Genomic DNA, 23,080 nt, shown 5'->3' with positions numbered 1-23,080 from the left:
GTGGCCCGGCGGCGAGCGGGGCTTCCCCGCCCCTCCCCCTCCACTCCCCCTCCACTCTGCTCCCCTCCCCCTCTGGCGGCCGGAACCTCCCTGCGGGGCGGAGTGATACCGGCGGCGGCGTAGAGCGCGGCGCGGCCGTGAGGGGCGCCCGGGACTGCGCTGGGCGGGCGGCGGCGGCGGAGGGAGGAGGGGAGAGAGGCGGGGCCGGGGCGGGTTGTTGTGAGGCGACTGCGCTACTGCCGGACCGGGGCGGTTATGGCGGCTCCATATTAACACCCTCCTCCTCCGCCGCCGCCGTCTCCTCCTCCTCCTCCTCCTCTCCCTCCGCCCGCGCTCGTAAGCCATCTCCCCCTTCACCCTGACGCCTACCTCTTCCCCACACCTTTCCCCCTCCCTTCTTCTACCATGCCCGGCATGATGGAGAAAGGGCCCGAGTTACTGGGGAAGAACCGATCGGCCAACGGCAGCGCCAAAAGCCCGGCGGGCGGCGGCAGCGGCGCCTCCTCCACCAACGGCGGGCTGCACTACTCGGAGCCCGAGAGCGGCTGCAGCAGCGACGACGAGCACGGTGGTAGCCTCGAACTCCTCCCCGCCAGCCCGCCTGCCCCCCTCCTCCCTCCTCCCCTCCCCCAGCCCCCTCCCCTCGCCGCGCTCCCGCCCTCCCTCCCCTCGGAGCCCGGGCGCTGCGGTAGCCTCGAACTCCCGGTGCAGTGCAGCAGCACCCCGCGACCCCCGTCCCTCCGCCCTCGACCAATCCTCCGCCCTCGCCCCCCCCAGCTCCCCGCCCCCCATCCGCTGCCATCTCCCGGACTGCCCCGAGTTAATATCTTCCCATCCACCGCCGCTTCTGTCCTTCCTACAGCAATTTTTATTTTTTTAATTAAGTGTCTCTTAATTTTTATTTTTTTCTTCTTTTTTCATTTTTATTTTATTTTTTATTTTTTTATTTTTTGGCATTGCTTTGCAGATGTTGGGATGAGAGTCGGAGCTGAATACCAAGCTCGGATCCCTGAATTTGATCCAGGTAGATATATTTGCTTAAGGAAAATCTCGTCTCCCCTTTTCTGGGCTTGGTTTGGGGTGGCCGGGGTAGGGGTCCGGGCGTGGGGCTTGGGAGGGTTGTGGGGCTGGGTTGGGCTGGGCAGGGCAAGGGAAGGCATCTCTGGCGGAGAGGCTGTCAGGCTTGGCCGGGCAGTGACACAGGGCGTGTGGGCAGATGTGTGCATTGCAAGGTTAACATGGTTTCCTTTGGAGACCACTTGCCCGCTGATGGCATCGCCTTTCTGCCCCCGCAGCACGAAGCTGGGGTCGGGGTGAGTGGAGTCGGAGGAGTCCGAGGCCGGGGAAGCAGGGACTGCGGAGCCGGGGGCTGGAGGAGAGAGGGCGTACGGGCTACGTGTAGAGGAGCCTGCAAATGTCAGTTGCCACATAACCGGCCCCCGGGAACCCCTGGCCGCGCTCTGCAAGGACAGGCTGTGAAGGCCTGGGCGCCTGTCACCCGCCCAAGCCAAGGGCAAGCCCTGCCCACCCCCTTGCAGCCGGGATTGTCTCTTTTCTTTCTTTTTGGCTAGGTGGTGTGGCTTTGGCCGCGGCATCTCTGCGGAGTGTTGAAGCCGCGGAGGAAAAGGGGTGGGGGAAGGGAGTGGGGAGACGCCAGCGGCACACCTCGCTCTCCAGCCAGCCCTAGGAAGTCAGACCACAGGACAGTGGCTGCAGCTGCCAAGGAGACATTTTCTCCCCGAGCAGCCAGGTTCCAGCGTCCTCTGCCAACCCAGCTTGCGGGCTCCCAGTCTACTTTTCTCCAAACAGGCTCCCTCACGGTCACGGGATTTCAGCCTGCGCGGGGATTGGGCGAGAGTTCCGCATATGGAGGCGCCCTTGCTGGAGCCTCTCAGGAGTGGAGCGCGTTTTCTCCTCCCTACCCCGCCCAGACTCTCTTCAGTTCAGGCTTTAGACAGGCTTAGAAAAGCCCCCTCCCCTTTTTTCTTAGTTGTTCATTTTTTGCCCAGTGCCCATTCATATCAACATCGTGTCTGACTCTTGAATTATGTTAGATATTAATAGTGCTTACTTGAATTTTCTAGAGGGAGACAGCATGTTTGTTTAATTATTAGATGGGGATGGATGTGTTCGTTTTCTTCCACCCTGTTAGAACAGTGCAAAATTATATTTACCAACCATTTGAACAGTTTAGGTAGCAGCTCTTCTCCCATGGGAAGAGGATAAAATAATCAGTGTTAAAAGGATTGTCAAGACAGTCTCTTATCCAGTAGGTGAAAACAATGTTAGAAGAGTGCTCACAAGATCTGGGTTGAAATGACATGACTGTTAGTTCATTTTATGCAAAGGCTATCAGTATGTGTACTGGTGGGTTTCAAGTATTCTTAAACATTTTTGTGAAACTGATTTTCCTATTCGTGTAACTAGTAGGTGAATGGCACTTGAACATCACCATGTACCTCAGGGTTTAGCTTGACATTTAGAAAAAGCATACCTTGGCTTTAGGATAGACTTAATTTACCTACTCTTGTTTTTGAGCTCTGAGCAAGTCATTGGCCTTCCTGAATCTGTTTGCCAAACTATTTTATGGTATTCTTGCCAGGATTAAATGATGGGGCATATGGCTCTTCTTATTCAGTAGATTAAATTTCATAATTATGAGAAATTGTTCTCAGTATATTTACACCTTTTTCACTTGGAACTTTCATTAGTACACTGTGCTTCTCTTGATATGATAAAGTTATTTCCAAATTAGAACTTAGCAGCCAGAATTATTTCATAAGTTAATAAGCATATCTTTTTGTCCCATTAGGTCAATGTGAGTAAACATTTGTTTCCTGTACAGGTTAATTAGGGGTTTTGTGTTTAAGAACCAGACATCATACTGAAGTGAACTTATACTGTAAAGCGTTTTTTAAAAATAATAAACCATGGAATGAATTTCAAAATTTAAAGAATAATTCATTAAAACAAAATATTGTTTAGGTGGTTTGACATGATGACTATTTGGACTAACCAACTTAATTGAATATACTTTGCTTATTTTGAACATAAGTAGAATAATCTCCAGTCCAAGCATACAATTAAAAAAACAATTACCATTTAGCCTTAGATAGGCTTTTCTGTTCTGACCGTAGGTCAGTTCTGCCAACTAAATGTATATTATCAATTTGTAGACATTTTTTAAACATAAATATATATGTATGTGTGTGTGTGTTATATAAATTTTTTTTATTATTATTTATTTGTATGTGGTGCTGAGAATTGAACCCAGGGCCTCACATATGCTAGGCAAACGCTCCACCACTGAGCCACAACCCCAGCCCCAGACATTGTTTTAGTAAGGAAATATACTTTTTGCTGCTCTGTTTTATTCCAAGTGTGGAACTATACTTCAGAGTTTTCATTTTCTATCAATTCAAAATAATTAGGTGAGAATTTGCATTTTGAAAAGATAATAATGGAAGAGATACTTATTAACTTATGACAGAAATTGAGAAGTAGCTACACTATCCTTTTCTCCTACCATTTCATTCTGAGCATCTCATAAACCTGAACTCAGCCCACCTTTGTGAAGATTATTCCCCATAACCCTAATAAGTCATCTGACAGAGAAAATTACTTAGGTACTGAAATTATTAAGATAAAATGTAGAAAAAATAAGAAGATTATTTGTGAAGGGTATTTTTATTGAAAGATATGATGGTTGTGATAGAAATTGAGCACATAATGAATTTATCAATGACAAATAGTTACTGATAAATTACTGATATGTAGATTTATGTTGGAAAACTAAAGTTAGGAGGTCAAGGACACTATCTCTTTCTTAAGGAATCATTGCTAATAAAGTCTTTAAAATTTACAAACTAGATTTCTGATTATTTTTCAATCATTTACTAGTTCTTCCTTTTATTTAGTGGTCACTGACATCTTACTTCATGAAGAGTGGTTTTCCGTAGTGAATCTTAGCTCTGATCATATGCCGTTAGTAAGGATGGTGATGTTAGGTGAACTATCTGACTTTTCTAGGCTTTAAATTTCTTATTCATAAAAGGGAGGTGTTAAGTGTATCACAAGATTAAGTGAAAATCAATGTATACACAATAGGAGTTTTCAAAATATTTTGCTTACATACCCATAAACATATTTTGGAGCAACAGATTCATATATTTTAAAGTTGACATCTCTTATTTGTAACTGAGTTTAAGTAATTGAAGAATGTAATCTGTGGTATATTAAATGCATCCATTAAATATACTTTATTGATATGATCTTTCTTATCTCTTTTGTAAAATACATTGGTAGATTCCTTAAAGTCTGAAAGTTTATATTATTCCTCTTTTGTCTTTGAAATCATTTCCATGCATTTTCCCCACAGAATTTTATCTTCCATAATATATTTGTATGCTTGGAAGTATTTTATTGATCACCTGCCCAACTTCTCTACTTCTCTTCACAATATGTCCAACTTTTTTTCATAATATATATTCTTGTGAACATAAGATGCTACGTGAATAGCTCTTCTGACTTGAAGTATTGCATCACTGATTAAAATTGTAGTTATATCTTAAAGGAGGGTTTTGTTGATACCTTGTCTGGAACCCTTTAAGTTTTAAAATTCTGGTCGTTGTGTTCTTGTAATATTTGGAATGGATAAGACATTTTTTGTTGTTTTGTTTAAGAGAAGGGCATTTTTTAAAGAGGGATGACAGAACTAGAAGGAGCACATAGTAATCCCCCAATATCTGCAGGGATATGCAATAACTTAAGGTAGGCCTTAGCAAACTCAAAATATTTTTTTTTTCCTTATTAAGTCAAGAACTTCCAACTTTCACTTAAAGTATTTTGTGACTTTCCTTTGGCATATTTGAATTGTCACTATTGCTATTATTGCACTTTGGGGACATTGTTAAGTAAAATAAGAGTTACCTGAATATAAGGACTGCAGTACTACTACAGTTAATCCGATAACCAGGACAGCTGCCAAGCTGTAGTGCATACAGCATAGATATGTGGGACAAAGTGGGATGATTACATCCCAGAGAGGACTGAGTGGGACTGGGTGAGATTTCATGATGCTGCTCAGGGTGGTGTGCAGTTTAAAAATTATGAATTGTGTATTTCTGAAAATTTTCACTTAATATTTTTGGATCACAGTTACCATGGGAAGTGAAACCTCAGGTAAGGGGGGACTACTTTATGTAACATAATTGACAGATGAGTTGTCAGGCAGATTGTCTTGGGAAAGAAAACAGAGTTCAAAGTCTGAAAATTAATTCCCTTAAAATTTATTTATTCTTATGTATCCCTGGGAGTCTTTGCTGACCCCAATTTAAAGTTGGTATATCAAGTATATTATTTAAAGCCTACTATATATAAATAGTAGAATTTTTTAAATATTCAGACTATCTCACTCTTCATTTTTTAAGTTCATTATTTAGTGTGTCTGTTCCATGATTTCCATCACAGTCCTTAATTTTAATACTTTAAAGGAAATCTAAAAAAACTTAGATTTTTTTTTTTTTACATATTTTGAAATTTGCTGTTGATAAGAAGTCTTAGCCTGTCAAATTGTATTATGGTTTCTTAGTTGGTTGTCCCCAGTAGCCTCATAAATTACCAACTGTGTTTAAAAGAGATCCAAGTGACTTCAAAAAACTAAGCTTTTAAATGTTTTATTTAAATACTGCTTTAACAGGCTATTTTCAGAACTGACATGGTACTACATAGTCTTAAAATTATGGTAGCTTTCAATATAGGTTTTGGTTTGCTTTTAATATATTCAGAAGATAATATTCTTCTAAGGCTTGATTACTTTGTTGGTGAATCAGGTTTGATTCTCACTATTTCTGAATGTGAAGATAGTATTTGGGTATGCTTTTAAATATTTTTACAGTTAAACTAAGCATTAAACTTATTTATATCCTTTAAGTATTTGTTTAGTGTAGTTTTTATAGTAGATGGGTAAAGCTTTATTGGATGCAAAGTTTTCTAAAGCATAATTATTTTAATAGGACAAGTTACTCTCTGAATAAGATGAGAAGTCTTTTCAGTCATTTCAGTTATTCAGTCTTATTTTCAAAGGATGGGTGAGAGAATATTAGCCATTTGAGTTATATCCCCATGAGGTTTTACTTATTTATTTTAGGTAATGGTTGATAAGATGAGAAGAAGCCTTTCCAGGATAAAGAAGGGAACTTAAGTAAAAACTATCTTAAATAAACATGCCAGTAATATTAAGTCTTCTATAATGCTTATCATGTGTCTAGCACTTACATTAATTCAGTTTTTGAACAACTCTATGAAGTAGGTAAGTACTCAACATTGCTATTTTTAGAGATGAGGAAAACTAAGGCTCAGACTGATTATGTGGATATACCCAAGGAGACACAACTACCAAGTGTCAGAGCTAGGATTCAAATTCTGGGAGTCTGACTCTGATCCACTTGTGTAAACATCAGTTCTCTCTTGGACCTAGTTGACCCACATACAATTGAAAATGTTAGAGTCCAGGGTCAGGGAAACATTCTAAAATGCCTGATTAGGCATTTTCTGCTATCAGACAGAATTGCCCTCTACTCATACCCCTTTTAACCTCTGTGTCAAAAGAACTATTAGTCCCCACAGCTTAGATGCCAGTTTCTATCAGATCAAGCCCTTCATTACAATACTAGGAATTTGGGGGAAAACATGATTGATATTGTTCATGGGAAATTTTTTCTTTAAAAGTTCAACTTTTGTTTAATGAGATATAATTTACACTTTATGTAAGAGTGAGTTGCAAGGAAATGTATTTAATTGTTAAGCATGATATGCTATTAAGACTTGAGACAATGTATTTCATTTTCTATTATATATGATTTAACTGATGTTATTGTTAAAATCCATTATGCAAAAAGAATCAGTTCCATGTTAAAGGATTCAAGTTTAGGACATTCACCGGATTAAATTTTATTAAGTCAAGGCTTCTGACCAACATAGATAGAATTTCTGTTTTATTTCCATTGAATGGGTTGACTATTTTGCATTTGTATATGTAGGTATATTTATTTGTTTATTGGTACCAGGGATTGAACTCAGGGACACTTGAACACTGAGCCTCCGCCCCAGTCCTCTTTTGTATTTAATTTAGAGACAGGGTCTCATTGAGTTTCTTATTCTTAGGGCCTGACTTTTGCTGAGGTTGGCTTTGAACTCATGATCCTCCTGACTCAGTTCTTGAGCCACTGGGATTACTGGTGTGTGCCACCACGCCCAGCTTGCATTTATATTTTTACATGGGAGTCTGACAAAAGCAGACCCTACTATTTAAAAAATTACAGCAATCTTGGCCGATTTAGAGTGGGACAAAACAATACCTGAGGTATTCTCTCTACTTTAAAAATTCAGAATTCTTAGTGATGATTCCTAATATATGTAGTAATATGTAGAAGGTTGAATCAGATTCTGTTAGGAAATAGGAATATGTAATCTACTTCAGAAAGTCTTTTTAATTTAAGTTGGCTAAGCAACAGAATTTGCAAAATTTCCTATGTTATCATAAATGGATATCACTGTCTTTAAATGTATTTTTCTTCTCTTTGTTTTCCTGTACTTTCTTTGTCCACCTTTGCAGGTAATGTTACACTTACTTTCAATGTAAATAAATTGCATAATATTCAAAGTAATTAATTTTTTCCCCAGGTGCTACAAAGTACACAGATAAAGACAATGGAGGGATGCTTGTATGGTCTCCATATCACAGTATCCCAGATGCCAAATGTAAGTTTTCTGAGATTGAACATTAAGGTTAACAGGGATCTATCAGCCAGTTCAAAATGCAACTTATGTTTGTTTTTGAGTCTTTTAGATTCTTATAAGAAAACAATTTTGTTGTTTTTTTTTTTAATGGAGGTTGTTATATTAGAATGTTTTTCCTTTTGAAAGATAGTGGGTTGATCATTCCAAGTTGTGTCAGGCCCATGAAGAATGAAAAACCTAGGATCTGATGGCATTGCTGCTTAAATCCTCAAGCAGGGGAGGGAGTTACTATATAGACCTCTGCACAGGCTTTTCCTCAGTATATGGAGCTGTAAAGAAATGCCTTCAAACTTCAAAGAGCCCACTATCATTACCATTTTAAAGAGGAAAGGGGAAAGAACTGACTTCAGCAGCCATCAGGTCATCTTTGTGCTCTCCATTTCTGGACGGAGACCTTCTGGATCATTGACCATGCACTTCTTGAATCATGGTGTGGCTTTAGACTTCAATGTGATGTAGCGGACCTGATCCTTTGCGGCACATCAGATATAGGAAACGTGCAGGTAACAACACTAAGATCCCCGTCCCTCCATTCAGTTATCATTGAACTTATTAAATAACAACAGCAACAGCAACACTGAACAGACATTCTAGAAGCTATAAAATAGCTTGTCTTTTTAAAATATTTACTAACATCATAAAGATGTATCATGCTTTCAGTGTCAAGAAAATTAATGATGTCCTATGTATCATGTGCATAGTAAGTCTAATCATGCTTATTGATGCAATAAGAAAACTAAAAATTGAAAACTGAGTATACTTTTGCATACCTGATAATTCTTCCTATTTAAGAACTCTAGAATACCAGCTAAAGGTCTAGCTGGTAATCTAGGAATATGTTCTTTTGTGGCATTCTTAATTGAAAACATGAAATTGTTCATTTGGTCTGGAGTTGTGTACTGAGAATTTGAAAGATTGGGTTTCTCAGGTTTAATTCTCATTAAAGGCAAAGGTTTTCATTCACAAAAATCATCAGGGTGTCATTGCATTTTGCTGTTTTAGCCTTGTTTTATACAGTGGTGCACTTCTTAGAAAAGTGGAAAACAAAATCCAGAAAGCTAGCATGACCTTAGTAGTGTGGTGTCCATTTAGAATATCCAGTAAAGGTCTAGGGCAGTGATCTTAAATCCTGGATGTGCATTGGAATCATTTCGGAAACTTTCTTTTAAGAGTACTGATGTCTAGCATTCCTCTTAAACCAATTAAATCTAAATATTCACAGGTGAAGCCTGGGCATCTTACTTTTTAAAAGCTTCCACACTGATTCTAATACATAGCCAGGGTTGAGAACCACTGGTTGGTTGGTATTGGTTAGTTTTCTATCTATAGGACTATAAAATACTTTTATTAAATTTAATCAGCATATATTTAGATGTAATGTATTTAAATGCTGTGGATTCTAAGCAAAATGTAATATTTGGATTTTTTGCACCAAAAATTTATACTGGGGGAGCTAATAGTAGCATTCATAAAAAATAGTTGCTGTTATAATGGCATATTGTTATATAGCACAATATTAAACTGTACTGACCAATATTAGTAGCAGATTCTTAAATACTTAAAATGATGTGCCAAATGCTGCACTAAGCACTTCCCATATATTAACTCATTTAATTGTAAGAGGAAGGCATTATTTTTGTCACCATTTTGGGGGGTGGGGACTTGAGGTAAATAAGGTCAAGTTACTTGACCAAGTCAGAAAACTTGGTAATCAGAAAATCAAGCCTAGGTAGACTAGTTATTTCAGGACCGAAATTTATAACCACTGCTTCTGAGAAGTATGTTTAAGGAAGTATAAAGGGTTAAGAAGAAGTGATGGTTTGGACTTCACATAAAACCAAGTCCTGAATTTGGCATATTTCTTAGCAGTGAGGCCTTGAAATAGTATCATCGTTAAAACTGCTTAAGTGAAGAATTTGTTAACTTAATTACATATGAAGGATGAATGAAAATGAAATATTCAGATTCTCTTTATATAACAAGCAGGGAAAACTGAAGAAAATTTCAGAAATACTGAAGCATACTTAAATTTGTTATTATTCTATAGAACTGGCAAAATCATAGGTAAATCATCTTTTATACAACAATCAGAAATGGGATTGTAAAGGCTTTGAGCCAACTCTAAAACATGAGAAAGGGTTTTAAATAGTTAAGTTTCTCAAATGAAGAGTAATAGAAAAATCCAGAATTTGTTTTAGCATTTACATTGTAATTAAATTCTGTTGTCTACTCACAGATTGGTATTTTTCTGCATATAAAAATAATTGTACTGATTCCATTGCATTTAATAAGTATATGATATATGGTCAAAGAGATGGCATACTAAATAAAATTTTAAACCAGGCAAACCTCTGATCCTGTTTATATAAGTCTCTTTTTGTAACATTTTGTAGAAGATGGATTTGGCTACTTTTTTGCCCCAGAAAAAATAAAGTATTTTGTGGTGTTTAAAAAAATAATATACATGGGCATATTAAGTAAATGAAAATAATTATCTAACATTGTTTCATTACAGTGGATGAATATATTGCAATTGCAAAGGAAAAACATGGCTACAATGTTGAACAGGTATAGAGAATTTATTTATTTATTTATTTATTTTAAGATGTGGGTTCTTATTATGTTGACCAGGCTGGTCTAAAACTCCTGGGCTCAAGCAGTCTTTCTTCCTTGGCCTCCTTAGTAACTGGGACTATAGGCATGCACCATTGTACTCTGCTTGGAAATAGGTTCTTAAATCTCATTTCAACTAAGTAGCATTTCATCTTTTATCAGAATCAACAGTAAAATTTTGTTTTAGAGAAAATTTTAGGTAGATTTGTTTTAGAGAAAATTTAGGTAGATTTGTTTTTAGAGAAGTGAGAAAGGTAAAGCATTTATAACCTAGGTTATCGAGGACTAACTATAGTCTGGCATGGTAAATTAATATTATTTTATTGAGGTGTTTATCTGTATATCTAAGCTTCTTATTTAACTTTTTTTTTTGTGGTGCTGGGGATTGAACCCAGGGCCTTATGCATGCAAGGCAAGCACTCTACCAACTAAGCTATTTTACCAGCCCCTTATTTAACTTTTTTATGCTGTATCTCTTTTTAAAGTCTTCAAAGATTTATCCCCTAAAGGAGTTGGCCTACTACTTAACAATAGAGTGGAAAGTTATAGAAATTTTAGAAATTGGCCATTTCAGGCTTATGACTTAGTGACTAAGAATATTACTTATATGCCTTCTAATAATTCTATATGTATATATTATGATAATAATATAACTTTTAAAAATATGTAATAAAATATTTGTTAAAATTGCAGGGGAAGTTCAATTCTTGGAAGTGTTTAGCCTATCTATACTTCTAAGTATTTCTCTACTAAGTCCCAACTGAATATTTCTGATTTTGTGTTAAAATCGATAGTTTCATTCAAGTATTGATATACTTGATATTTTCCTTTTAGTATATTTTTTTCTATACATTGACAAATTAATAAGTTTGGTGGTGTAAAAACCATGGTATAAGCCTATAAATCTGCTTTAGAAATTAAAGTTATCCTCAGCTCACTCTTTTTCTTAGATTGTGCAGCAAATATGGTATGTGTGAATATTCGTTGTTCTGACACGCTGATTTAAAAGAAAATAATTTTTTAGATGATGCAGCAAATATGGGATGTATGAACATTTGCTGTTCTGGGGCTCTGATTTACAAGAAATAAACAAAACAAGGTATGCTACCTGGGTACCTCTGATTAAAAGCCCTAAACTGTGACTATATCTTCAGTTGAAGTCATAGGCTTAATATTTTTATGTAATTTGTGTTTAACTTTTTTAAATGTGATAGAACATAAGTCCATTAAAACCAAAGAGGAATGATTTCTCTTCAAAGGCACTTGGCATGTTGTTTTGGCATAAACATAACATTGAGAAGTCCCTTGCTGATCTCCCTAATTTCACTCCCTTTCCGGATGAGTGGACAGTTGAAGATAAAGTCCTATTTGAACAAGCCTTTAGTTTTCATGGGAAGAGCTTTCACAGGATTCAACAAATGGTATGGTGATTTTGGTCTTTCTGCAATTCATACCTGAATGACATCTTATGCTACTATTGAATACTTCCTAATTAGTGAATATAAAAAAAATTTCCAACTTTTAATTTAAATTATTTAAAAATAGGTATATTTCCATATCGTGCTATTTTCTAAAACCATTCATGCATGACAGTTGTGTGCTGTTTCTATTTAATAAATTAGTTTTGTTTTGACTTAAATTTTATGTGGTGATAGTTAGAAGTATGTTTGTTCTCAGAGGAAAAAATCATAATTTCAACTTTATTTTTAAATGTTCATTTTATGACATTAGAATTAGTTCTTAAATTTTTAATGAATCAATGTCTGAGAAATTACTGATTAAACTAATTTAGCCAAAGTGAATAAAAATTAGATGATATTTGTAAATATTTCTAGACATCTTCCATAACTGAAGAGAACATTTTTGGGGGAAGTTTGAGTGATCCTTGCTTGCCAGTATAACATTTGAGTGTATGATAATTAACTTTGATATTCAAAGACTTTATTCCATGACTGAAGTCTGCATTATTTACCATGTTAAGACCTGGATTTAAAACCAAGTGATTCAAAAAGTTCAGTATTAAGAACCGAACTAGCTCTTCTTATTTCTTAATTTTTTTAATTAATTAATTAATATTTATAGTAACAGGGACTGTACTCAGGGTACTAAAGCCACATCCCCAGCCCTATTTGAGTTGCTTAGTCCCTCACTTTTGCTGAGGGTGGCTTTGAACTTGAAATCCTCCTGCTTCAGCTTCCCAGTCTGCTGGGATTCCAGACATGCACCACCATGGCTGGCTGGAGCTAGCTCTTAAAAACATTTTGCTAAATGAAAGGAAGCCATACTCAAAAGACCATATGCTGTATGAGTCCCTTTATATGAAAATGTTTAGAATAGGCAAATCCATAGAGACAGGAAGTAGACTCGTGGTTACCAGGGAGGAAAGAATAAGGAATGGCTCCTAATGGGTATAGGATTTCTTTTTGAGGTTAGAAAATGTTATGGAATTAGATAGCGGTAAAGTACAACTTAGTGAATATACTAAAAACCACTGAGCTGTTCACTTATTTTTGACTTTTATGTTACTTTAATTATATTAAAAATTTTCAATTTATAGAAACGATAAAGAATTGAGTGGGTCTTTAGATGATATACGATTATATGTTTAAAATTAATACTGAATACTAATATGGCTATGCTGCGACTTCTGGGGACATTCTAAGTTAATTTGTGACATTCTTCCATCCACCTCCCTCAACCCAGAACAAACTTTAATATTCAGAAATGTCAGTGATATTAGTGTGGTGCGGTACTATGATTTGAACAATACTTTTTAACTCTTATAATTTATAAAGATACCTATGAAGTATTTTTCATTTGTGTCTTTATTATCAAAGAACAATATCAGTGATACTCATCTTGTTAATCAAATTTCATGGATTAAACTTGGAATATCAACATTCTTTGTTTTGTTTTCTTTAAGCTTCCAGATAAGACAATTGCAAGCCTCGTAAAATATTACTATTCTTGGAAAAAAACCCGTTCTAGAACAAGTTTGATGGATCGTCAAGCTCGTAAACTAGCCAATAGACATAATCAGGGTGACAGGTAGGTTTAATGCTCGTTTGCAGTTATACTTTTAAAGACATAGCATTGGATCACTTCTGTTTTTAAGGCAAAAAATTAGCACAACAGATTTTAAGTATCTCCTATCCTTACATTCATGTTTCTGCTCTGATAGGAAAAGCCAAGTGGTCAGGAGTCTTAATAGTAAGAACTCCGTTGAACTCTTTTAAGTATAATTACCAATGTTTCCTTTTAGTTTTTGGTTTTGGTACTGGGTACATTCCCATCCATTTTTATTTTTACTTTTTATTTTGAGGGTCTCACTAAGTTGCTTTAGGAACCCACTAAATTGCTGAGACTGGCCTCAAACTTGTGATCCTCCTGCCTTAACCTCCCCAAGTCGCAGAAATTACAGGCATGTGGAACCACGCTAAACTCCCTTTCGGTATTGATATACTCAATACATATATTAAGAATATATTTTGAGGATGATGTCCTTTCAGCAATTACCTGCGTAACTGAAGACTTCATTATTATGACTGTAACTTAGTGGTAGTATAAAATCATTTTGTTTCCTGGTTTTTGTCTGTTTTTACTCTCTAGCCAGCTGAAATTGTAAGTATTGTATCAAACTATATGTATTTTCTTTCCTATTGAACCTTTGGTTTTTTAACTATAAATGTTGCTAAAATTATTCTGTAAGCTTCAAAGGATTAATGTTTCTAAAAACTGAAGGAATTAAAGTATGAACTCATCTTCCCAACAAGAAGTCTCATTCTATTGAAGAATATTTAGTAAAATTATTAGGTGATAGATCAGCTTGATAAGAGCACTGGAATAAAAGGAAAAAAAAAAGAATTAAATGTCCTAATCTTTGTTTATTTCAGTGATGATGATGTGGAAGAAACACACCCAATGGATGGGAATGATAGTGATTACGATCCTAAAAAAGAAGCCAAAAAAGAGGTATGATCATTAGAAGTTCTTATAATTTCTCTACAAATCCACTATAAAAGAATGAGTAGTACTTCATATTAAGAAAAAATTTTTATATAATGATTTAGGGGATAGTAAATATCAGTGCCAATTAGAGGGTTTTGGAAATAAAGTAATATCAAAAACCTCAGTTAACCAATGTTTTAAATAATTGGGGACATCTCCTTTAGTCAGAGATACAAACCCACTGCCAAAATCCCCAGCCTTTAATACATAGAAAAGAAATAAAACTACCCTTAGTTGATATTTGTAAAATTAAACTTTCTGATTTTGTTCCTGGTTTTCCTTGGAAAAGTTTTGCTTCTTTTATGTTATAGCAAATTAGAAAGTAGTAGCAGGTATACTGACAGCAGGGGAAATTGAAAGCTGTCTCAAAGAAGAGGTGGAAGAATACCCAACTAAAAAAATACTCATATACCTCAATATGATGATGATAATGATAACTTAAAATAACATTAAGAAAAGGCTAAATTGGTATACATGTTCTGTTGAATAAGGCAAGAAATTTTGTGGTTGTGAAAATAGTTTAATGTTGATTGTTAAAGGATTATGAGATATAGGCAGCTTTGAAGTAACTTTGAAATTGGAGACCTGAGTTTGTTCAATCTTATCATATGCTAAATGTGTGACCTCATCTAATTGAATGACTGCCACTCCCTTGAACTCAGTTTCATGGCCCATTCTGGTTCTTGTCAGCACTAACTCTTTCATTAATAAAATTTTTAAAATCTTACTCTACTTCAACTTGATGTTTTACTATTCTTTCTACTGCTAAATGTTCTCAAAGTTCCTTGATTCCTTCATTTTCCTCCAAATCTGCCTTGCCTTTATTTCTTCAAGCCATAGATTCAGTGAATAATTACTAAAATTGCTTTCTTCCCCATTTCTTCAACTTCCCGTTTCCTCTTCCCATACACGTCCCATAGGCTTGTAAATCCAATATGCTGAATCAGTTGCGTTCTTGAGAGGCATTTCAGGAGAAAAATGACAATATTATGCAGATTTTTGTTACTACCAAAAACAGCTTCCAATATCACGGAAATATTTAATGCCTCTCAAATTTTAACTTCTCAGTTTTTTCTTTGGTAAAATGAAAAGAATAGGATTGTTTTGAAGAATACAGGGACAGTGGATCTTGAATACCAGTGGCTATTGTTTTATTATCCAGGCAACTCTTTTGAACAATTATCCCTTTCTTCACCTTGCCTGAAAGCCCTGACCCCCTAGAATACTTGGCAGATTATTTCATGGAGAAAATAACATGCAGATGCTGCCTTGCATTAGAGCTGTTCCCTTAAATTCTGCCCATTTCATCTTAAGTGTGTTTGTGTGTAAAACATCATATTACATTTAGTTTATTTTGTCCACTAAAATATGAGCTCTTTGAACTCACAGGAACTGAGTTATTCATAAGTTATTCATCTTATAGCCCCCAGAACTTCATGTAGTATCTGATATATAGCAGATATTCAATAAATGTTTGTTGAATGAACATTCTTGTGCCTGAATGCCTCTCTCTCACACTATCAAAGTTTTCTACTCTTGTTCTATATAGTTTCACTGCTTGTTTGATCCTCTCCATCCCTTCTTATCTATTCCAGACTTTGTTCATCAGACTTTCTTCATCAGTTATCCCTTCTCTTAACCATATTTCCACTACAGCCCAGATGTTTAAGTCTTCCATTTAAAAGTATAACCATCTCTCAACCAGTCTAGAAAGAACTATACTTCTGTCCCACCACTTCAATGAAACTGCCAGCACAGGTAACCAAAGACCTCTAACTGCCACATCCAGTGATTGATTACTCATTGTATTCTTGTGCTTTTTATCAAATTTCATGTTTTTGACCCTTCTCTTCTTGAAAACTCTTTTACTTTTGTAACATCTTCCTCTGATTTCTGTTTCTCTTGTTAACCATGTGTCTTAGTTTTTCTGACATTCTTCCTGCTTTCTTATTTACTGTATTCATTTTGTCACTGTCTTTCTCAAATAATTGTGAATTTTGTCCATCTCTTCTCTGAATTATCACAACTGTTTTTTGTCCTATTGCAGTCCATTGTTTACCTTGTTGTCAAAGCAGTCTTTTTAAAATTGAATCTGCTCCTTGCAACCTTTCTATGGATTTATCTATAGGATCAAACAAACTCTCCAGTTAGGCATACCTGACCTACCCTATATATTTCAAATTGACAGTGTCTTAATTTCCTTGCTTTTGTCCTGTTGTTATTTTGGTCTCCTTTTTCTGGAATTTCTTTTCTACCCAAATCTTCCCAGGAAATTTCTTACAACTCTACAAGATGTAGCTTTTTAATGAAATCTTCTTGTGCCTTATCTTGAACTGACAACCTTATTTTTCTTAAATCTGTTGCAGTGCTGATTGCTCTGATCAGAATAGGTTTATTCTTTATCCCCCTTTACCATCTCCACCTGCCTATCCCTGGTTAGTAAGTTCTAAGAACTTTGTTTTCTCTTTTTACTCCCAGAGCCTGTCAGATAGTAAGCATTTGGTGAAATTATTATAATGAATGAGAATACATTTTATAAATACGATTACTATACATACATACATACATATATATATACTGTTTTGCCCAACTATGCAAGATGATGTATACTCATTTGTTGTTGTTGTTTGAGGGGATTGTTTTTGTTTTGTTTTTGCCTGTGTTCTCATCCTTTTAGCAAACAGTATGAGATGAATGTGAGTTTAAATGCATTAAAAAAGATATGTTAGGGCTGCATTCCAGATCTAGCACTATATGTCAGGAGCTTCATTGCTCCTTCAAAAATTATAGAGTACATGCCTGTAATCCCAGCAGTTTGGGAGGCTGAGGCAGGAAGATCACAATTTCAAAGCCAGCCTTAGCAACTTAGTGAGGCCCTAATACTAGGCAGGGAAGTACTACATTATGGCTTTTAACATAAATCTTTGTTCTTGCTATTGCCTATTGTTAACATACTACATAGAAGGTTTTTAGACTTTTAAAAATTGTGAACTATATGTATGATAGTATATATACAGTTTAAAAAATAGTAAACACCAGTCTATCCATCCCTGATCTTAAGAAATAGAAGTCTTTTGTGTATATTTCCTCAACTGCATACCCATTCCCTTCTCTCCAGGGGGAGTCTCCATCCAGAATTTTTTTAATTATTCACTCCATTATATCATGTATATATGTATCTGTGATTAATTATCATTTGGTTTTGTCTATTTCAAACTTTATTTAATTAGAATCATATGAAATGTTTTAAGACTTGCTTTTTGTTATTTTGGCAATTAATTTTCATTGCTATATTATAGTGTTCCATTGTATACGTATTCTATAGCCTATCTATTACTCTGTTTTAGGAAATGATGGGCATCATTTCCAGTTGTTAGTATGAGTAATGCTAATAGGAATATGTCCTTGGCTAGGCGTGGTGGTACACATATGTAATCCTAGCAACTAAGAAGGCTGAGACAAAAGGATCACAAGTTTCCAGCCTGGGCAACTTAGTGAGACTCTGTCTCAAAATAAAACAAAGAAAGGGCTGGGTGTGTAGCTAAGTAGTAAAATGTCTCTGGGTTCAATCCTCACTACTACAAAAAGAAAAAAGTCCTGACTGCACATGTATAAGAGATCCTTTGGGATAGTAATTTTCATCAAGGTTTAGTATTGCCCCCATTAGAAGCATTTAGAAATTATGGAGGTATATTTTGTTCTCACAGTGATCATAGGGCACCATTGTCATGGAGTGGGCAAGAGTAAGGGATAACAGCTGTCCTAAAGTGCCCCAGGATTGTTAGAAGTGTGATTACTCTCTTTTAGGGCATAGCCATATCTGGTTTTCCTAGATAATGACAAAATATTTTCCATATTTGATAATACTTCATTGAACTGTGAGAGCACTCATTGTTTGTTTCCTTGCCCATACTTGATTTGATCAGATTTAAAATGTTACAAATCTGGCAATAAGAGATTTATCTCATTGGACTCTCATTTATCAGATAATTAATGAGGCTGAACATTTTTCCATTTGTTTATTGGCTATTATGCATTTTTAAGTACTTTTTGTATTTTTACTACTGTATTGGACGTTTTTCTTTTTTGTCTTAAAGACAGAAAATATGAATTATTGCACATTCTGGATATCAGTCCTTTTAGTTAATGTATTGCAAAGATCATTTAGCAGTTTGTATTTGATCTTTTTATTCTCTACAGACTTAGATAAACAACTGTTTTATCAAAAGCATGTCAAGTTTCAAATTTCTATATTCTTTTGTATTGTTTTGAAAGTTTTCCTTGTTGCATTTAAGTTCTTAAGCTAATAGTAAATTATGTAAGGTAGAGATCCATTATTATTATTTTTAATATGGAAGTGATTCTATCTTTTTCAGCTAGTCTGCAATACAAGCTTTATCATATATGTCATATATGAGGCTTCTATATATGCATGACTCTGTGTTGTACTCCTCTTGTCAGTTAAATATCCCTTGTCAAGTCTACATTGTCCCACTCACTATAGTTTACTTTTTTGAATCTTTTTTTTTTTTTTTAAGAGAGAGAGAGAGGAGAGAGAGTTTTTTAATATTTATTTTTTTCAGTTTTCGGTGGACACAACATCTTTATTTTATTTTTATGTGGTGCTGAGGATCGAACCCAGCGCCCCGTGCATGCCAGGCGAGCGCGTTACCGCTTGAGCCACATCTCCAGCCCACTGTTTTGAATCTTGATAGCTATCAGAAAGTTCCACTACTTGGTTTTTCTTTTTTTTTTTTCAAACATTTATTTTTTAGTTATAGTTGTACACAATATCTTTATTTATGTGGTGCTGAGGATTGAACCCAGGGCCTCGCACATGCTAGGTGAGCACTTTGCCGCTGAGCTACAGCCCCAGCCCGGTTTTTCTTTTTAAGTAATAAGTTCCTTAGCTATTTTTGGGCCCTTGTGCTTCAAGTTTGTCACATCCCTAGGACAGCCTTACTAGATGTTGCATTGACTATGTATAGAAATAGGAGAAAAGAAACCTTTTATAATATACTTATGGATTATTTTAGATTCCCTATGTAGAGATTTATGTTACTTGAAAATAATAGCAATTTTTTTTTCTTTGCAGTCATTATCCTTATTTCTTTTACTGGTTAAAATCACCAGTGTAATACTGAGTAAATGTTATTTGTTTTTAGTCTTGATTTTAGAAAGAATGATTTTTATATTTCTACATCAAGTAGGATGTTTTGGCTCATTCCCATTGCTAATAGTTGATGGTAGCTATTGGTTGGAACAGTTCATGTGGACTCTGTAAACTGGTCGTCTTTGAGTGTCTGTTTGGCTTCTTAACGGAATGGTGGCAATTAATCCCTAAAGCACTGTGTGGCTACCCAGCTTGCCCAGCCTTGGAAATTACTCGGTGTCACCTCTACTGCATTCTGTTGCCTATAGATGAATCATCAGAGTTTTCCCAGACACAAGGGAGGGGTCATAAATCCCTGCTTCTCAGTGGCAGGAATGTTGAAGAGTTTGCTCACATGTTTTAAACCAAGATAAGAATATGCAATTTTCAAAAATATTTTTCCATGTGTTCTTAAGAATATTCTATACTCCATTGGTATAAGTTACATGTATGTATTAAGTGAAGCTTGTCTATTTTGTGGTTGAACTCTGTATTCTTATTGCTTGCCTGTCCTGCTAGTTTGACTATTTTTGTCTATTCTTCTAATCTGTTATTTGTTTAATCAATTATTGAGAATACTTTTTTATATTTTGAGGCTGTTGTATTAGGTGTATCTGAATCTAGAATTTATGTACTTGATGCTGAATTGAGCCTTTTATCAATATGTAGTATCTTTCATTTCTTGTTTTAAATCTTGCCTTAAAGAGTGTAAGCCTACTTACATTTTCATTAATCACGATCATTAATGTTTATATTTTTGTTTTTTCTTATTTTTACATTCTAACTTTTTCTAGTTTTCTGGTTGTGCTTCATGGTCTATTTTTCGGGATTAAGAATTTGTTTTTTTAATTCTATTCTACTAGTTTTTTATTCTATTCTACTTTCTACTAGTTTGGGTGTTTCTAAATTTTATTTTTGCTATTTACTCTTAGAGACTTTATCCTGCATGTTTAACTTAAAATCTAATATTGGTATGTTGTTAATGGCTTTTTGATTAATACAAAGCACTCTTAACCACTAGCCTCCTGATTTATATCCATCATGTTAGTCACATCTTAGTTTTTAAATGCCTCAAATTAAACATATAGCCACTGTTTAGATTTACCTATGTGTTAAGTTTTATTTGCTTATCATTCTTTCTTGAATCTTAGTCCTTTCTTTTAAGATAATTTCCCTTTTTTCCTGAAATACATCCTTCCTTTAGAGTTTATTTAGTGAGGATTTCTGGGTTGTAAACACATGTCTGAGACTTGAATTTAAAATGTATTCTTATAGAGAGGATTTGCATTTGTTTCTGCTAAGTTTCTATAGGCACTACCAATCTGAGGTACTTTAAACTATGTTTGATTTGGGGCTTTTCAGGCTAGAAGATTTTATAAACTTAGGCCCCAAACCTGCCTGAAGGCAGGCCTGTGGTTGTTTCTGCTTAGTGTCTATAAGCACTACCAACCTGAAACACTTTAAATTTTTGATTTGAGACTTTTCAGGTAGAAGATCATATAAATTTAGTTCCCAAATCTGCCTGAAGGGAGGCCTGTAGTTAGGGATTCTCAAGGGAGACTTTTTAATATTGCTTTCTTTTTTACTCAGCCAAGGGTGAGATAGGCATGACTGCCTTTAATCTCCTCTCCTTCTGCAGAGCAGGGGTATTTTTTCTACTTTACACAATGATGATATTCCCCTTTCAGTGTTCTGGCTTTGTCTCTCATGCCCTGCACTGGTTGTTCTTTGAAGCCTGGGCTTTAGGCAAATGCTAGTTCCTGCATATTTGCTTATCTCTCTGGATTCTTGCTTTCTCATCATTTCTGGCCGCTAAGGAATTTCCTCACCTCCCTACCAGCTCAGAGACGAATTTTAAACGATTTTTAAAAAATACTTGACCCTGCAGTTTAAGGGGTGTTATGTTGGAAAGAATTTTCTGAATATCAAATCTGTCATGTATTACTTTGAGTTTTAAGAAATAAAGCAAAACTATGTTTCATTATACAATGGTTTTATGAATTTTAGTTAATACCTAAAGAACTGGATTATTGAATCTAGTCAGTAAATAAAATTCCATGTAATAGACACATTAAAAAAAAAAAATGGATTCCCCTCCCAGAAGCACAGAATACCATTGTATTTTTCTATCACACTTTAAGAATTTTGCAGGTAATAGTGAAATACTGCTTAAGACAACATGGTCATCATTATTAGAATAGCTTTCCTGAACTGAGTTTAATTCTTCCTTTCTGAGGTATAAACTGATATTTTATTCACAGATTTGAAACTTAAGAATTATTGTTAAGGTTAAGATAATTTTAACCTTTAGAGGTATATTTCTCTTTTGATTGATTGATTGATTACCAGGGATTGAACCCAGGGTAGCTTTACCACTGAGCCCTATCCCCAGCCCTTTTTTTTTTATTTATCTTGAGAAAAGTTCTCACTAAGTTACTTAGGGTCTCGCCGAGTTGCTGAGGCTGGCCTCAAACTTGCAATTCTCCTGCCTAAGCCTCTAGAGTCTCTGGGATTATTGGCATGTGCCACCATGCTCAGCTCAACAACTTTAAAGTGAAGATGAAATGTTACATCTTTTCCAGCTGCCTAATCTGCATGTCAGAATTCCTAAGTTACCTCTTTTTTTTTTCTTATTTATACTTTTTGAAAAAGTTTGTATTTAGTAAATTATAGTTTGATTTTGTTTTTGTTTTTATTTTTCCCCCTCTGTTGCTTAGGGAAAATATATCCAATCTTGAAGCAGTAGGAATAGTTTAGAGTTAAAAACTTATTTTTTAATTTTTTTGTAGTCTTCTGGGCCTAGAAACTAAGCATTTGATTGAGTGAAATAATCAAGGATGCATCGTGTCATAGTCTTTCCCTTATCCTCCAGTTGATGAGTACTGTATATAGGTTTGAACTTGTACATAATAATATAATTAGTTAGAAGTATTTTTCAGGTATACTTAGTGAAGCAAATACTTCTACTGGAAACTGTTTTCAGCTCATATATTTATAAAAACCAAATGACCTGTTACTGTTATCTTTATTCTCTTAGGGAAACACTGAACAACCTGTCCAAACTAGCAAGATTGGACTTGGAAGGAGAGAATATCAGAGTTTACAACATCGCCATCATTCTCAGCGCTCTAAGTGCCGTCCACCTAAGGGCATGTATTTAACCCAGGAAGATGTGGTAGCTGTTTCTTGTAGTCCCAATGCAGCCAACACCATTCTGAGGCAACTGGACATGGAGTTGATCTCTCTGAAACGTCAGGTAGTTTTATAAAAATAGTATATTTAATGATTCTGTCCATTTTGCTTATCTACTTTTTACCTAGGTTGTACTGTACTCTTGCAGATTTTCTTAGCACCCATTTATATAAGTTTCTTGGTTTTGGGTTCTGGGCATCAAACCCATGTCCTCCAGCATGCTAGGCAAGTATTCTTCCACTGAGCTATACTCCAACCCAATTTCATTCTTTAAAATTTGTGGAAGATAAGTCTTCCATTTCTGGATTTGAATCC

At 35.8% G+C, this 23,080-nt stretch overlaps 1 protein-coding gene across 7 annotated transcripts in view; it reads left to right on the top strand.

Annotated features, from left to right (window-relative positions):
• The first annotated feature begins 205 nt into the window (after positions 1-205).
• Positions 206-23,080, top strand: part of Rcor3 (REST corepressor 3) — a 44,379-nt gene continuing 21,504 nt past the window's right edge. Inside the window, exons 1-8 of one of the 7 annotated variants that reach the window (XM_027934720.2) lie at positions 206-568; positions 968-1,024; positions 7,684-7,761; positions 10,316-10,368; positions 11,673-11,834; positions 13,337-13,461; positions 14,307-14,385; positions 22,611-22,829. In XM_027934720.2, coding sequence (XP_027790521.1) covers positions 406-568; positions 968-1,024; positions 7,684-7,761; positions 10,316-10,368; positions 11,673-11,834; positions 13,337-13,461; positions 14,307-14,385; positions 22,611-22,829 — 936 coding nt within the window. In that variant the 5' untranslated portion in view covers positions 206-405. Of the gene's footprint in view, positions 572-967; positions 1,025-7,679; positions 7,762-7,926; positions 8,304-10,315; positions 10,369-11,437; positions 11,513-11,672; positions 11,835-13,336; positions 13,462-14,306; positions 14,386-22,610; positions 22,830-23,080 lie in introns of those variants that run through there. The other 6 variants (XM_027934719.2, XM_027934718.3, XM_027934717.2 and 3 more) reach the window with 6 other exon arrangements.

Source organism: Marmota flaviventris, chromosome 12, assembly GCF_047511675.1.
Source record: "Marmota flaviventris isolate mMarFla1 chromosome 12, mMarFla1.hap1, whole genome shotgun sequence".
NCBI lineage: Eukaryota > Metazoa > Chordata > Mammalia > Rodentia > Sciuridae > Marmota > Marmota flaviventris.
Note: the sequence above shows the minus strand (reverse complement) of the source record. Positions and strands in the feature narration are given on the sequence as shown.